General features: G+C 51.6%; 6 protein-coding genes across 6 annotated transcripts; 4 read left to right on the top strand and 2 right to left on the bottom strand.

Annotated features, from left to right (window-relative positions):
- Nucleotides 1–207: 207 nt before the first annotated feature.
- Nucleotides 208–834, top strand: ALTATR162_LOCUS2211 (uncharacterized protein; the record flags this gene model as incomplete). The annotated part of the gene is made up of 3 exons (XM_043309813.1): nt 208–263; nt 433–725; nt 779–834. 3 exons carry the CDS (start codon nt 208–210, stop codon nt 832–834), a joined length of 405 nt encoding a protein of 134 aa, XP_043165748.1.
- Nucleotides 835–2,466: 1,632 nt separating this feature from the next.
- Nucleotides 2,467–4,028, bottom strand: ALTATR162_LOCUS2210 (uncharacterized protein; the record flags this gene model as incomplete). Its single annotated transcript, XM_043309812.1, has 4 exons — nt 2,467–3,156; nt 3,206–3,648; nt 3,698–3,828; nt 3,880–4,028. The coding sequence occupies 4 exons, from the start codon at nt 4,026–4,028 to the stop codon at nt 2,467–2,469; spliced, it is 1,413 nt and encodes a 470-aa protein (XP_043165747.1).
- Nucleotides 4,029–4,327: 299 nt separating this feature from the next.
- On the top strand, nt 4,328–4,890 carry ALTATR162_LOCUS2209 (uncharacterized protein; the record flags this gene model as incomplete). Its single annotated transcript, XM_043309811.1, has 4 exons — nt 4,328–4,350; nt 4,408–4,540; nt 4,630–4,819; nt 4,868–4,890. 4 exons carry the CDS (start codon nt 4,328–4,330, stop codon nt 4,888–4,890), a joined length of 369 nt encoding a protein of 122 aa, XP_043165746.1.
- A 339-nt stretch (nt 4,891–5,229) lies between these two features.
- ALTATR162_LOCUS2208 (uncharacterized protein) lies at nt 5,230–7,304 on the bottom strand (the record flags this gene model as incomplete). The annotated part of the gene is made up of 2 exons (XM_043309810.1): nt 5,230–6,603; nt 6,708–7,304. 2 exons carry the CDS (start codon nt 7,302–7,304, stop codon nt 5,230–5,232), a joined length of 1,971 nt encoding a protein of 656 aa, XP_043165745.1.
- Nucleotides 7,305–7,506: 202 nt separating this feature from the next.
- Nucleotides 7,507–8,852, top strand: ALTATR162_LOCUS2207 (uncharacterized protein; the record flags this gene model as incomplete). The annotated part of the gene is made up of 2 exons (XM_043309809.1): nt 7,507–8,359; nt 8,407–8,852. The coding sequence occupies 2 exons, from the start codon at nt 7,507–7,509 to the stop codon at nt 8,850–8,852; spliced, it is 1,299 nt and encodes a 432-aa protein (XP_043165744.1).
- Nucleotides 8,853–9,572: 720 nt separating this feature from the next.
- Nucleotides 9,573–14,346, top strand: ALTATR162_LOCUS2206 (uncharacterized protein; the record flags this gene model as incomplete). Its single annotated transcript, XM_043309808.1, has 2 exons — nt 9,573–13,016; nt 13,069–14,346. 2 exons carry the CDS (start codon nt 9,573–9,575, stop codon nt 14,344–14,346), a joined length of 4,722 nt encoding a protein of 1,573 aa, XP_043165743.1.
- Between the last annotated feature and the right edge of the window lie 515 nt (nt 14,347–14,861).

Here is a 14,861-nt window from a genome sequence, read left to right as displayed (position 1 = left end):
TTTCGCGCGCTAGCGTGGGCAGGTTGATCTCGCGCACTCACAACAGTCCAGCGCCGTCCTTATAAGACCGCCCCGCCCCCCGACAGCAGCAAGCAATCCATCGTCTCGACACTCCACGCCCACAACCAGCTCAACCCGCTCAATCAACTCATCTCTCTCACCACTCCCACTTTCTCAATTAACCCACCCCAACCAAACTCCTTCAAAATGACTGGCGGCAAATCCGGAGGCAAGGCCAGCGGCTCCAAGTCCAGCGCTCAATCGTGAGTACTTCCATCTCCTGCATCGCGTCTTGAGCTCGAGTTTGCCTTGCGCATTCTGCAGCTTCAATTCGCATCCTTTTGACGCGTCTTTTGCTTGATTGACGCGTCTTTTCGCATTGCATCTGCAACTTGCATCTCCAACATTGCATCATAGCTAACTCGTTCTCAGCCGTTCATCCAAGGCCGGTCTCGCTTTCCCCGTCGGTCGTGTCCACCGTCTTCTCCGCAAGGGCAACTACGCTCAGCGTGTCGGTGCCGGTGCCCCCGTCTACCTCGCTGCCGTCCTTGAGTACCTCGCTGCTGAGATTCTCGAGTTGGCCGGTAACGCTGCCCGCGACAACAAGAAGACCCGTATCATTCCCCGCCATCTCCAGCTCGCCATCAGGAACGACGAGGAGCTGAACAAGCTTCTTGGACACGTCACCATCGCCCAGGGTGGTGTCCTCCCCAACATTCACCAGAGTACGTCACATCATAACCCAATCGCATCGCATCAGTTGCTAACATACTTTCAGACCTTCTGCCCAAGAAGACAGCCAAGCCTGGCAAGGGTCCTTCGCAGGAGCTCTAAACGCGTCCTGCATTTGAGTTTCTTCTTCACGGCGTGGTTACTTCATGGGTCTTTTTCATCTGCAATGATAATGGGAGTCGGTCTGGGTTTGGGTTCTCGGCTTTTTACGGGATTTATACCAGAGCTGTATATTAGCTGGTTGTATTGACGACCGCGAGCTCATGAGCTGAATCGAGCATATCACTTCACTATCTGTCTTCTGCAGTGACTACTTTTGCCTTGATTAACGTTTAGTTTCCCATGTCTCTTGTTCGCGGATTGGCGATTGCAGTTTGTGGGGCGGGTATTCATTGGGAAGCTAGCCAGCCTCGCACCAGAAGCAATCCATGTTGCCGGTAGATCTACGCGGCACGCAATCTCGAAGCGGTCAACTCGTGCGACAACGTTGCATTCAACCAGTTTTGCTGATCGCGCAATCTCGACTACCCAGCCTGCATGTACATTCCGCGCAAATCCATGTAGTTGCGACTATCGATCTGCGACGGGTTGTTGCATTGTAATAGTGAAAATATATCGTATATACATGGCATACGACGTCATGTTTAGACTATGCGTCTCGAATTGTATCACCTGGGCAACAAATGCTCGCAAGCGTTGGGAATGATGTATCCTAAATTCTCAATTGCTATATTTGGGCTTGGTTGAGATTGTACCATAGATGTGTAAGGCTTACCAACGTCAATAGACATGCGCGTGCATTTCAGTGAATAACATGACTTTGTGTGCGCAATTAACTTGTAAAACAAGTCTGACGTCTACTCTGTCTTGTTCTATATGCTATTTTATGCTTAAGTGATGTGTGCATTAGGGCGCGTATGCTTGGGTATCTTCTTGTAGTCATGCATCATCCACTTGCACCGTCGACTCAATGGGAAAATAACCACAGGTTATATAGATTGTACCTAATTCTCTAAATGTTTTACATGCTCCTAATTAGTACATTTGTTCTCATTTAATTTTCTACACTGGTGTTTTCTTTTCTGGTTGTTCTTGATCCATCAAAATGTCAGCATGTCCGTTACTAAACTTTGGAATTAACACTGCACAACAACTCATTCAAAAAATAGCCACAACCCACCACCATACTCGATTTACACGAAAATAAACTGAATCACTGAATCTGTATCGAAGAAACGATTGCGACGGTTTGCACATTAAAATTCGAACGTGGCGGAGTCGTTCCTTCGTGAAGCCATTCGAGAGGCACGAGCACCAGACGCGATCAAACACTACCAATACTCCCGGACATGTATATGAGTGTTTATGTACCTGCGCGTATATGTTAAAAATTAATCGGACCCGCTACGACCGAGAGCGTGAACTTCGGTATGATATATGTCGATATTGACGCGTCGAGTACCGACCGCTTGCGCGAAGACGTGACATTGACGCAGAAACACACCAATGCACATCATGGGATGAGAAACGCTTAATATTCAGCAAACCGCCTATCCATACACATTCGATTTTCCAAGCAACATATGTACGCGTTATGAGTCAATCAATGCATGTACAAATATCTCATTGAACCACCCGACCACATTTCTCTCTGCCCTGCTACTAGTTCCCGCGCTTTCGCCCGACAACCCATCCCCCAATATATGCAAAAATACAAGATTACAGTGCCGACGCTTACAAGAGCATCTTCCTGGGGTCCTCAATGTACTCCTTGACCTTGACCAGGAAAGTGACAGCTTCCCTTCCGTCGAGCAGTCGGTGGTCGTATGTGAGCGCAAGGTACATCATCGGCCTGATCTCGACCTTTCCGTTGATAGCGACCGGCTTCTCCTTGATGGCGTGCAGACCAAGAACGGCGGTCTGGGGAAGGTTGATGATGGGAGTGCCCATCAGACTGCCAAAGACACCGCCGTTGGAGATGGTGAAGGTACCGCCAGCCATGTCCTCGATGGTGAGCTTGTTGTCACGCGCCTTCTTGCCGAGGTCTGCGATGGCCTTCTCGATACCAACCATGTCCATGCTCTCAGCATTCCTGACAACAGGGGTGACGAGTCCCTTCTCGGTAGCGACGGCGACGGAGATGTCGACGTAGTCGCGGTAGACAATGGTGTCACCACCATTGGGGCCCTCAATGGAAGCGTTAACGGCAGGTACATCGCGTGCGGCGAGGATGCAGGCGCGCGAGAAGGCGGACATGAAACCGAGCTTGACGCCCTTGTTCTTGAGAATTTCGTCCTTGTAGAGCTTGCGGAACTCCATGATGGAGGACATGTCGACCTCGTTGAAGGTGGTCAGAGAGGCGGCCGTGTTTTGCGACTGCTTCAAGCGCTCAGCGATGCGGAGGCGCATGCGGTTCATCTTGACCTGTAAGGCTGTTAGTACCAACAACTCTGTGTACATAAGGGGTGCATACGCGGCGCTCTTCACGGCTGCCAGGTGTAGCTGACTTGGGCTCCTCTGCCTTGGAGTCCTTCTTGGATGGCGCAGGCTTGGATTCCTGCTTGGGCGGCTGAGGCTTCTCCTCTTGCTTGGGAGGCGCTGGTTTTGACTCCTCCTTTGGCGCTTCGGATTGCTCCTCCTTTGGCTGAGACTGCTCTTGTTGGCCTTCAGGTTGCGACGAAGTCTCCTGGTCCTTAGCTGCGGGTTCCTTTGGCTGCTCGGTGGCCTCCTTCTTTCCACCCTCGGGAGCACCACCAGCCTCAAGCTTTACGATGTCCTGTCCAACGGTGACGGTGTCCTCCTCGTTGACCAGGAATTCCTTGATAGTACCAGCCTCGGGTGCGTTGACGGCAACGTCGATCTTGTCGGTCTCAATGGTAGCGATCTCTTCATCCTGCTCAACATAGTCGCCGACCTCTGCATATTGTGAGCTGGTGGAGTATTTGATTGAATGAGGTGGACGCACGTTTTGACCACTGCTTCAGGGTTCCCTCTGTGATCGACTCGGCCATCTCAGGCACTTTGACGATAGTGTCGGCATAGCTTCGTGTCTGCTCGAGGGTCCATAGGCGTTGTGAAGACAGCTGTCCAGGCCGCCTGTAAACAGTTAGTGGTGGGCATATTACCACATAGAAACATGCAAGTTACCTTGAGGCTTGACCGAGGAGACCAGAGGAGTTCGCTTTGGAGATGGCGGAATAGCTGCGCGCGGCAGGAATGGCTCGTGGGCTTGCGCGCAAAGCTCGCACAGAGCGCATAGCCGCTGGTAGACGGCGGAGACACTGTTGGCCAGACATGATAGGGAGCCAAGCGAAGACTGGAAAAAAGAAATCCGAATGCGTGTGAGAGAGATGGACGACTTCGAGCGAACGAAGTTTCGTATATGAGTCCTCCTGAGGCAATTGTACGGTACTGAAGCAGGCACAGGGCACCGGTTCTGACGTCTCGGAAGCCACCCTCCGTCACAGGCACAAGTGCCAAGCCCGCGACCTCACGCTGCCCTCACCAAGCCATCTGCGACAACAGCGAGGCATTGCGGCCACGAACCACGTTTCTCCCTTCCGCCACACACTCCACTGGAAGGGCCATCGCCGTCATGAGCTCCAAGATACACGTCCTGTACGCCGAATCCCCGCCAGCCTCGCCTTTTACGCGCAGAAACTGACCCAGCTGCAGACGCCTCTACAGGCGGTCCCTCAAGCTCGCCCTCGACTGGAGCGTCCACCGATACCTCTGGCGCGGACAAGCCCTGTACATCCGCGAACTTTTTGAGGCCAAGCGAAATGTTACCGAACCGCGACAGATGAGGGTGCGTCTCCCTATTCCACCACGACGATTACATCTGCAACTCTACACATATTACGGCTACATAGGGGACTTTGCTGATAAGTCGCACAGGAACTGATCAAGGAGACGGAGAACCTGCTCGAGAAGTGGAAGCACCCGGACCCTTACCGCCCACCCACGGCTCCTGGAGGTTCGTTGCCCATACCCGGATACATTTCCGCATCGGCCGCGGATATGACTGTACTGACGGGCGTCATAGGATCAAAGTACGAGCGCAACCTGCCTTGCCCAATCATCGATCGTGAGTTCCTCATCAACCATTTTCAGACTATCTGCTGACAACATCCAGCTCCACCGAAGATGATCTTGTAGTCGGTGACATTGGAACGAGGTCGTGGCGTCGACTTGTACATATTATAGCAATAGTGCGGCTCAACAGTAGCTCGCAACAAGAAAGCCAAAATTTCCATTTCATTCGTTCAACGAGACTACCGACTAGACCTGAAATGGTATGCAGATGCACCTGAAAGGACTTACGCAACTTCTCCAACTAGAAGCATATAGTATACTACGAGTGATCACACATCAGCAGTAGCAAAATTAGCAACGTGCTCCTGAGGCAAGTAGCCTAGGATTCGAAAATGGCATTATAATTTCCTCTTTGCCTCTCGTTATGGAGTGATGATGAAGAGAGCTTTCCCTAGTGTAATACTAGGTCTGGAACTTCCTCACTCTGCGTACTGTGCTAAGATATCCCATGCCATCTACAACGTCCTCCTTTTCAACCCAAACGGGTACATCACCGACAGTCGTTTTCGCTTTCACCGCCTCTTCCTGAGCACATGCGTCCTCCAAGAATGCCCACTCGGGCACGTCGCAGCACCCGCCGACAAAGATGGTCCTTTCGGGCGACAGATTGTACAACAACGACTCGTGGGTCTTTGGTACCAAAACTTCCACTATCTTCTTCTCGGGATTGAAGCCTCGAATCATTGCTGTGCAAACCAGTCTTGTTGTTCGAGGATCCAGTGGCTGTACCATGCCTGTGCGCTCAGACTCTGGAAGATATGGAATCCCAAGTTTCTGTGTCCTGGGAAGCGAGCCATCGGAAGTAGGAACAGCAGATGATGTAGATTGGATGATTTGAACGATGGACCCATTCAATGCATGCAGCAATGAGGATGGCTCGACTGGCTCGGAATACATTGCGAAAGCAACTACATCCTGTTCTCGCTCGAGGGTTTCTTCGTAACAAAATTCCCAGGGTACTAGCTGTGAAAGAGGGTCTAGCGTCCAGCTAAGTACTTGAGGCTGACCCTGGCTCGTACTGCTCGATTTGAGATGGAAGTAGGATTGCATCTGCATAGCGCTCAATTCGTTCTCCGACCTTACAGGGATTGACTGAGGCTGTTGCGCTGTGATCTCATAGACTGTGCCGTGGTATTGCGACGTTGATGTTTGGAGCAAATGCAGCCTTGCCGCTGTTTCAGTGTCGATGGCTCGTGTATCGCTGAGGTGTACGACATTATGCGGTTTGATCCTCGCCAGCAGCTTGTTCAGTAGGTCGAAATGTGAGGAGTAGAGGAAGCTAGGTATGTCGACAACTAATGGTAAAGACGGATCTCGAGAAGAAAGATTCCTGTATGCCAGAAAGAGATCCTCAACACAAGATTGGTAATAGTCTGCATAATTGGCGAAATTCGTAGGAACTGGATGTGCGCGGATAACCTCATTCCTGGTCGTTTCTCTTTGTTCTGGTACAACGGAGGGACGTGTGAAACTTGGGCCCAAATTCAAATCTCTCACCACGACGAGAGATACTTGACCTCCGGGTACGTACTCTTGTTTTTGCGGATCAAGATCCATCCAACATACGGCTGGTACAGATGGAGCGGTCTTGCCCAGTCCTGTAAGGGAACGATTCACAAGCCGCCTAGCAAAGGTCGATTTGCCTGAGCTGGGTGTTCCAGTTACAACGGTAATAGAAGGATTGCTGGCGCAGTCCTCGATCGCACGAAGCCAGTCTTCGGGCGTCACTTCAGGACGTAATGGTCGAGAAAGCGTATCCGCATCTGAGTTGGTCACCTAGCAGAAACGTTAGATCTTCCACGTAGTCTCAACAAGTCAACCTGTTCCACGAGAACACGATAATGGACAAGGTAATTGTATGTGTGAAGAGATGCACTTACAATGCGGAACGATCGATCATTCACATCGTTCCAAATACCGTCAAACACTGGGCTAATATGCGCCAGCGGTGCAGGTATCTTGCAAGTCTTGAATCTTATGTGGTTTGTACCATCTAGTCCACGGATTTTGGATATAGGATGCGTGACTGGTACAGATGCTCGATGAACCTGGTTCTTCTGGCCATCACGACTGACTGTTCCAATATTGGCACCATTGATGTTGACGGCGCCTCTCAACACCACCAAGTCAAAACAGCCGACCAATGTGATTGTCGCGTGTTTGTTCAGATTGATAGTAAGTTCAGCGTCGGTGTCTGAAAGTATGTTTTGGGGTTCGTTGCGCCAGTTGCAAAGTTTGAGATTTCGCTGTACAGGAACGCGCTGTTCCTCTTCATCCGAATCTTCCTGGCCTGATTTTCCATCTTGAAGCAATGGACTTGCTGGTACAGGAATTTGCTCAAGCGTGACTTCAGGTGTGTTTACGACTTTAGCTGCGGCTTCCGTTCTCAGTCGAGCTGCCGCAATCGCAGTGAGTGGCTTGCCGCTGGCGACTCCAGCTGCAGCAGTGTCTTCTGCTCTCTTCCTTTTTCCCGACATACTGACTTTCGATGTTGATGCTGATGTTCTGCATGTGTCCATCATCTCAAGGACCAAGCCAATGATTTTTGGCGCGCCAACTCTAGATCGGGACTAGTGGATATGCGGCTCTTCTCCGCCCGAGCGCGACAGACCGCGGCGCAAAAAAGTTCCAAACGAACTTCGACTTTCTGATCGCAAAGAGTATGGCTCCACACACACCATGAAGGACACACACAAAACCAAGGTGCCGCTGCCAGGCTCCAAGCCGAAGTCGAAACCTCAGATCATCCCATCAAAAGCGCAATTAAGCCAAGAATTCGTCGACAGTGATGATGATTCTCACACTGAGAGCACCGCGCAGCCCAAGAAGGTGGAGAAGCCGAAAGCCACCATCGGTATCCACGTGAACGGTGTTCCTAAAGCGAAGTCCAAGCCTAGCAAGAAAGACGCGCCTGCCTCCAAATCCACATCGAAGCCCAAGGTTTCGCCCAAGAAACCAGCATCCAAGCATATCGCAACAGAAGAGGATGTCGCAGACTTGTCGAGTTCTGAGATAAGCGGCGATGACGCGCCGACCAGGGACATACAGACGAAGCTTCCGGGTAACGAGAAGGGCAAGGATACTTCGAGCGACAGCGGCAGCACAAGCAGCTCAGACACCTCTAGTGACGACTCAGACTCAGACTCAGACTCAGACAACGCGCCGCAACCAACACGCAAACCAGCTCAAACACAACCACCACCTCCAGTGCAATCACAATCGCATGCAGTTGATTTTCGACCGACGCAGGCCTACGTACCGCCGAAAGGATTCAATCCGGTGCCATTAAGCGACAAGACCATTTCCAAGTCGACAGGTTTATTTGATAATCTGGACGGAAAGCAAGTATGGCACATTACTGCTCCTGCAGGCGTCTCACTGAAGGATCTCAGCGAGCTTGCCATGGACAAAGCTATGAAAGGCGACGCTATACTAAGCTACAAGGGCACCGACTATGGGTTCGCTCAGACAGAAAAGAGTGAAGATGGCACCCGGGAGGTTTTGTTGCCTCGCAAGAACGGCATGGAGCCTGGTTCGTTCACCAAATGCTGCTTCTATTGACTGTACTGACCTGGCTAGTATCTACACGGATATCACAGACGTTACGTTTACGATCGGTTGTGCGACTCCCTCAACTCAGCGCAAAACAAGCAGACCAAAACACTGGTTCAGAAGCGGCCGCTTCTATCACGCGATCGACTATCCGTGCACCACGACCACAGGTCACAGGACTGAAGATGCGCTTCCTTCCCACTGGCTTTAGTGGCAATGACGCCGGGATTATTGGTGATTCAGATAGCGAGACTGAAGCACCACGGGGGACTGCGGGCCTTGGAATGCCGAATGGACTCAACTTACCCTCGAAGACGCCGAAGAGGAAACACGCTGACGTCAATGGCGTCGATGCGCCTGAAATGCCATCAAAGAAGACCAAGAAGCACCGAGACCCTGAGGAGACTAAGAGGAAGGAGGAAAAGAAAGCGAAGAAAGAGAAGAAGCGTGCAAAGGACGCGGCAATGGCTTGAAAAGCGCCATACGACTAGAACTAGCACGGCATCTACGCATAGAGAATCTTTATGCTAAAAAGCGCATCCGGTCAGAGTAGACGATACCTGCGCTGCCTCGCTGGGCCGGTCTACATACTTCGCATCACACACGTATATATGCATCGGAACGTCGTTAGCAAGAAGCCCGGCACGTTGAAAGGCCATAAGCGTTTAGCAGGAGTTTACATGAGCACTGGTTTTTGGGACGATAGTACTTCGTGAGGCCAGTCGATAGCATCGAACCATGACACAATAAAGACGTACATCTATCACTGTTCTCGCTGTATCAGAATGTTGGGATTATATGGATGTTCTTTGTGCGTATGTTTAGCCGCGCACGTTATATCACTTGGTCGTCAACAAAACATCACTCACGAATTAGAATACCGCGCAATGTAAACACGAAGGTACCTTGTATCATATCGAACACACATCTGGGTACGGCAGACCCCATGTCCGGCAGCAGATCCGGTTGGTCTAGGACCGGACCGGTAGAATGGTAGGGCAATACGACGAATTCATACTAGCGCAAACAACGCGCGCTCTGTTGTCACTCACAGGCGAGTGCAGGGAATCACCGCACTTGTCGTCAACTTTCACTTCACCGCAGCCTTGGCAGTTGCACTATGCTGGTGACTAGGCCTCGCAAATACTCCATATCACGCGACTTCTCCGCTCATTGCGCGCGCATCGGCCCCCATGGCGACAGACAACGCTCCTGCCTCAAGTGCTGAGGCTTCGCAAACAGACGAACTCGACTCCACACCCTCCACCCCCACGCTGGCACCCACACACGAAAACCACATGGCGCACGATATATCAGACGCCGACGATGTCAGGGCTTTTGATCAGCCAGACTCCGATCTGCCGCCCCTACCAACTGAGGAAGACGGCAGCATCGTACACCATATTATCGAAGAAGAAGACGCGCACAATGACGAAAGCGTCTTCGAGGATCGCGAGATGAAGCGCCAATTGATGGACATTGAATCGAGCTTTATTCCGGAGGCGCCTATCCAGGTCGAAGCACCTCAAGGACCGTCCGGCGTAGACGATACCTACCTGTTCGGGGGCTCACCAGGAAATTCTCAGCAATCGGCTCGACCTGTGGACGACGACGCGGATATGCAGCGAGTAATGGACAATCTTGAAGAGTTAACAAAGCCCAAGAAGAAGCCCAAGAAGCTTGAAGTGCGCAGTGGGAATACACCGACTAAGTCGCAATCTAGGAACACTCTTCGTAGCAACTCCTCATCCTTTTCGGAGGCTCCTACGCCCGCAGACGCTTACAAGACACCTGCCGCTAGACGGCTAGACTTTGGGGCAGATGACTCAATGGATACAAGCACCGCAACATCAGAAGTTGCACCTTCCTCACCCGCTGCGGATGCCGCGCAACGAAGCCAATCTCGCGCTTCGGCAAGTCAGACGACGGAACAATCAGAGGGAGAGGACAGCACGCATCAAGAGGAACACGCTGCTTCAGGCGCCCAGCAAAAAGGAGTCGACGTGCGACGACCGACATCCAGCGCCTCGACAGTAAAAGCTCCCGATTTCTCACAAATTGAAGAAGGTTCTTCCCTTACAAACGAGAACGATTTTAGCATGGACAGCATAGCTATGCCTCCACCACCAGTTCCTGCGACCGCCCAGAAGATCAGCAAGCGACCGAGCTACCTGCAACATCGCCATTCGAGCCAACGGTCATCTGTATCTTCCTTTACCAACCGTTCCGACGCGTCTGGAGATGGCGCAAGCACAGCAAGTCTCGGTGCAGACTATGCCTTACAAACTGGTGGCGCAATTCCTCGCTCGAGTGGACCACGGGGGATGAGCCTTGGCCTATCAAGATTGCCGAGCTTAGGTAGCATCGCTTCGTCAATGTCAGGATACAGCGACACCAACCCCTGGGAAAAGGGCCGGAGTATCAGTACCAACTCTCTGTCTGCTTTCCTCCAGCCAGACAATAGTCTAGGTCGTCTAGATGAGGAGGTTCCTAACAGTGCAACCCCACCCGAGACACCTCGCGCTCCTAGCGTGCAGCCTGCTGCTCCCACCGATACCGTTATCGCCAGGCATGTCCAAGACATACAAGTGCCGGATTCTATTGCACGCGATTTCCGAGCTAAGCACTCGCGGTCGCCAGACAAACGGCATATGGCCACTCCATTCACTCGGAGCAAACACAATCTTACGCTGAAGGAACAGAATAGCAAGATCGACAAGCTCAGCAAGGAGAACTTTGATCTTAAACTTAAGATCCACTTCCTCGACCAAGCGCTTCAGAACCGATCTGACGAGGGGGTTAAGGAGATGATCTCAAAGAACGTCCAATTGCAAACCGACCTCGCGACTGAGAAGAAGGAAAGTCAGTCAATGCGTAAGAAGATCCGTGATCTGGAGCGAAGGCTCAAGGCCCAGGAGGAAGGACACGCCAGTTCCAGAGACCTTGGCAGCGGCTCAGAAGACGGAAGAAGTGTTCAGTCGTCTAGACAAGCTGAGCTGGAGGAAGAGATTGAATTTCTACGAGAGCGCCTAGAGTCTACAGAGATCACTGTGGACCAGTGGCAGCAGGAGGCCCTTCAGAAAGAAGCGGACAATCGACGCATGGCTGATTACATCAAGACAATGCGAGAAAAGAGCTCTGGTGAAGACTCTGCCGGTTTCGACGAGGCCATCAACATGTGGAAGGAGGATTTCGAGGAGGAACGCGCAAGGCGTGAGCAAGTCGAGACTCGCTGTCAGCAAGCAGAGACTGAAATTGAAAGGCTCCGAGAAGAGGTTGAGCGTTTGAAGGAGCAGAACCAGCAGATGCAACACTCGACAACGAACCAGTACTTCAACAAAACCTTCAACAACTCACGGCGCATTCAGCAGTCCTTTGCTGCTCGTTCGAATTCTGGCTCGGATGGTAATGAGAACACTGCGCCAATCTCGCTTGGTGGCACAAGCAGCACCTTGGTGGAACATCTACAGAGCGACAACGAGAAGTTGCAACGTGATCTTCACGCACAAGCCTCTATGCTCACATCAAGAAATCGAGAGAACCTTCGTCTAAGGGAAGAGAACGAAGGCCTGAAACTCACAATCAGAAGAGGAGATGCAGGATCAACGGCCGGTGATAGTATCCTGGAACGCTCCATCTCCCGCAACCACATGAGGTCTGTTTCGAGAGCAAGCGGCGGAACGCGTTTGACCCAGCAGAGCGATCCTGACCGAGAAGACTTCGAAAGCAAACATGCTGCTCTGCGAGACGAGCTATCTCAGCTGAAGCTGTCATACAAAGAACTTGATGACCAGCTCAATGGCCATCTCGACATGCTTGAGACTACTGAGAATAAGGTCAAGGAGCTGGAGAGGGAGATAGAAGCACAGACAGAAGATCTTCAAGCACTAGCAAACGAGCGTGACGAGGCACTGGAACTGCTGCAAGATAAAGAGCAGGAATGTGAGGAGCTAAGGCAGGAAGCGCTGGATACTGTTCAAAGGCTGGAAATTGATCTTGAGCAGAAGCAGGCGGAACGTGACCGTCTTTACAACGATCTCGAAAACACCACTGAAGACTTCCACGCTCTACAGCAGGAAATGAAGAATGTTAGCGAGAGCCTGTTACAGCTCGAGGACGATCGAGACGCAAGCCTACGCAAGATTCAGAACCTTGAGTCTGAGCTCGGAGACGCCAATGAAGAGTTGAACAGACAAGACAAGCTTCTTAGTGAGGAGAGATCGAAGAATGAGCGATTGGACGTCCAGCTTGAGTCTTGTCAGGGTGAGATTGACTTCCTGAGAGAAGAGCAAGAAGGCGACAAGATCAAGATTGGCGAGTTAGAGTCAGCCTTGAACCACACTCAAGTCACATTACAAGAGGCCAGAGAACGTTCTCGGGACCTTGAAGAGCGTATGGCCGAAGAAAGGCAGCAACGCGATGTCTTGGAAACCCAAGAGAAGCAAGAGGTGGAGAAGATCATCACTGATCTGAACAGTCAGTTGACGAAGCTCAAGGAGGACAGCAGGAAGCTACGAAAGAACCTGTCAAGCAAAGAGGTTGAGGCATCCACCTGGAAGCAACGTCATGACGAATTGGAGCACACGCTTCGTGAGTCCCTGGGCAACCTCAACGGTACGAGGTCAAGCCTCTTCAAGGTAAGCAAAGCTACTTCTAGCGACTGGAGAGACACTAACAATGATTGTTCAGGACATCGCAAAGCTTCAACGAGATCTTCAAGCGACTATGCAAGAGCTCGAGGTCGTCAAGGCTGATCTCGCAGAGAAGGATCGTTTGTTGCGCGCCCGCGACACCCTCCTGGAGAGCACCGGCATGGAGAGCCGCCGTCTTTCAGAGCTGCTCGAACGTGAACGTCAAGCCCGTCGACAAGACCAAACTGCATTCGAGAACGCTAAACGTGGTCATCAATCCACTACCAGGGCGATCCAGCAACACGAATCAAGAGTTCTGGAGCTCGAAACTCTTCGAAGCCAGGATCGCCAGAGACTTCACAGTCTGGAGAAACAGTACAAGGAGCAGCTGCTCGAGCGAAACAATCTGCTCTATGCTCTGTGGAATCGACTTTCCACCCTTTGTGGTGCAGAGTGGTCCCGCAACAACGCTCTCATCAATGGCGAACTTACTTCGATGGAGCTCATCTCCAGGAACGTTCAAGGTTTCAACAAGAACATCATTCTTGCGGTTAGGACTGTGGAGGGTGTCATTGGTGCCTTCAAGCAAAGGATCCGCAACATAGAGAACAATCTGGTCCGCGACTACCAAACTCTTGAGCATAGCCTAGACGCTCGCTCCAAGCGACTTGATCAGCTCGAAAAGCTTGTGATGGCTCAAAGACAGTCGATCGGAAGACCTAGCACCGTCCGTGGCGGTATTGTTGATCTCAACACCGCGGAACTCAACAAGCTGCGTACTGAGAACAAGACATTGCGATCCGAGGTCCAGACCCTCCGCGCCATCACCACCACGACACAATCCGGTAATGATGTTATTGTCAGCCGCTCGCCATCACGTGCTGCGTCACCTGTCTCTTCCTCTTCCAAACGTGCCAGTATGGCGCAAACGCTGCTGCGTGCTCACTCCGCTTCTGTGGTCGAGAATTATTCAACTTCGTCGACGCCTGCGCCAGGTCACCCCTATCCTGCCGCTGGGCCGCTTCAACCAAGTGAGCAGAAGTGGATACATCGACTTAAGGAACTCGAACGGCGGTTGAAGGCTGAGCGTGAAGCTCGACTCCTTGACCGAAGCGGTGCCCGGAAGAGGTTGGAGCAAAAAGTAGAAGAGAATGCAGACTTGAGGGCTGCGCTCGAGAAAGAGCGGGATCGAAGAGATGAAGATGGTGCCGAAAGCATCCAAAGAAGTGCGTCTGCGGGTGGCAGTCGTATCGGTGGGAGCGGACGTGCCAGTGTGGTTGGCAGCGTAAGGCACAATAATGGCAGTGGCAAAGAGAGGGGCGAGGAGATGTATTAGTACGTTTCCTTTGTCGAGTTTTTCTGTTCATGTATCAAGCTTTTTCTTTCCTGATAGACGTTTAAGCGATTTGCGTTCGTCTCTCTGTCTATCTTTTCTTACGACATAATGTGTAACGAGGTTGCTCGGCTGGCGCACGTAGGCACTATGGGTACATTTCTGGGGATTATCTTCGCATACCATCTATTAGAGGAGTGGGCGTACAGCATGCTTGTAATCGATGATGTTTCCTCCTGACCGCTCGTATATGGCATATGATTCCTTGTGTTGAGTATGGCATTCGACTTTACTGGCTTCATCTAGACGGCGCCGTTAGTAATCATCGAATGCCACTGCTATAGGGAGCAAATCCATCGTCTGGGCAAAAGTGAGTTTGATTGTGTGGAGCGGGTTATCGCTTGCGACTTCTCCTGCAACGCTGCCTTCACCTGGCTAGCTACAACACAGTGCTGATATCGTCTATTCCCTTGACTTCTGCCAAACACGATCTTCAGACCTCCTTAGCCAAAGTGCTT

Source organism: Alternaria atra (assembly GCF_907166805.1).
Source record: "Alternaria atra isolate CS162 genome assembly, contig: 21, whole genome shotgun sequence".
NCBI lineage: Eukaryota > Fungi > Ascomycota > Dothideomycetes > Pleosporales > Pleosporaceae > Alternaria > Alternaria atra.
The sequence above is the reverse complement of the archived record's forward strand: the minus strand, read 5'-3'. Positions and strand labels throughout refer to the sequence as shown.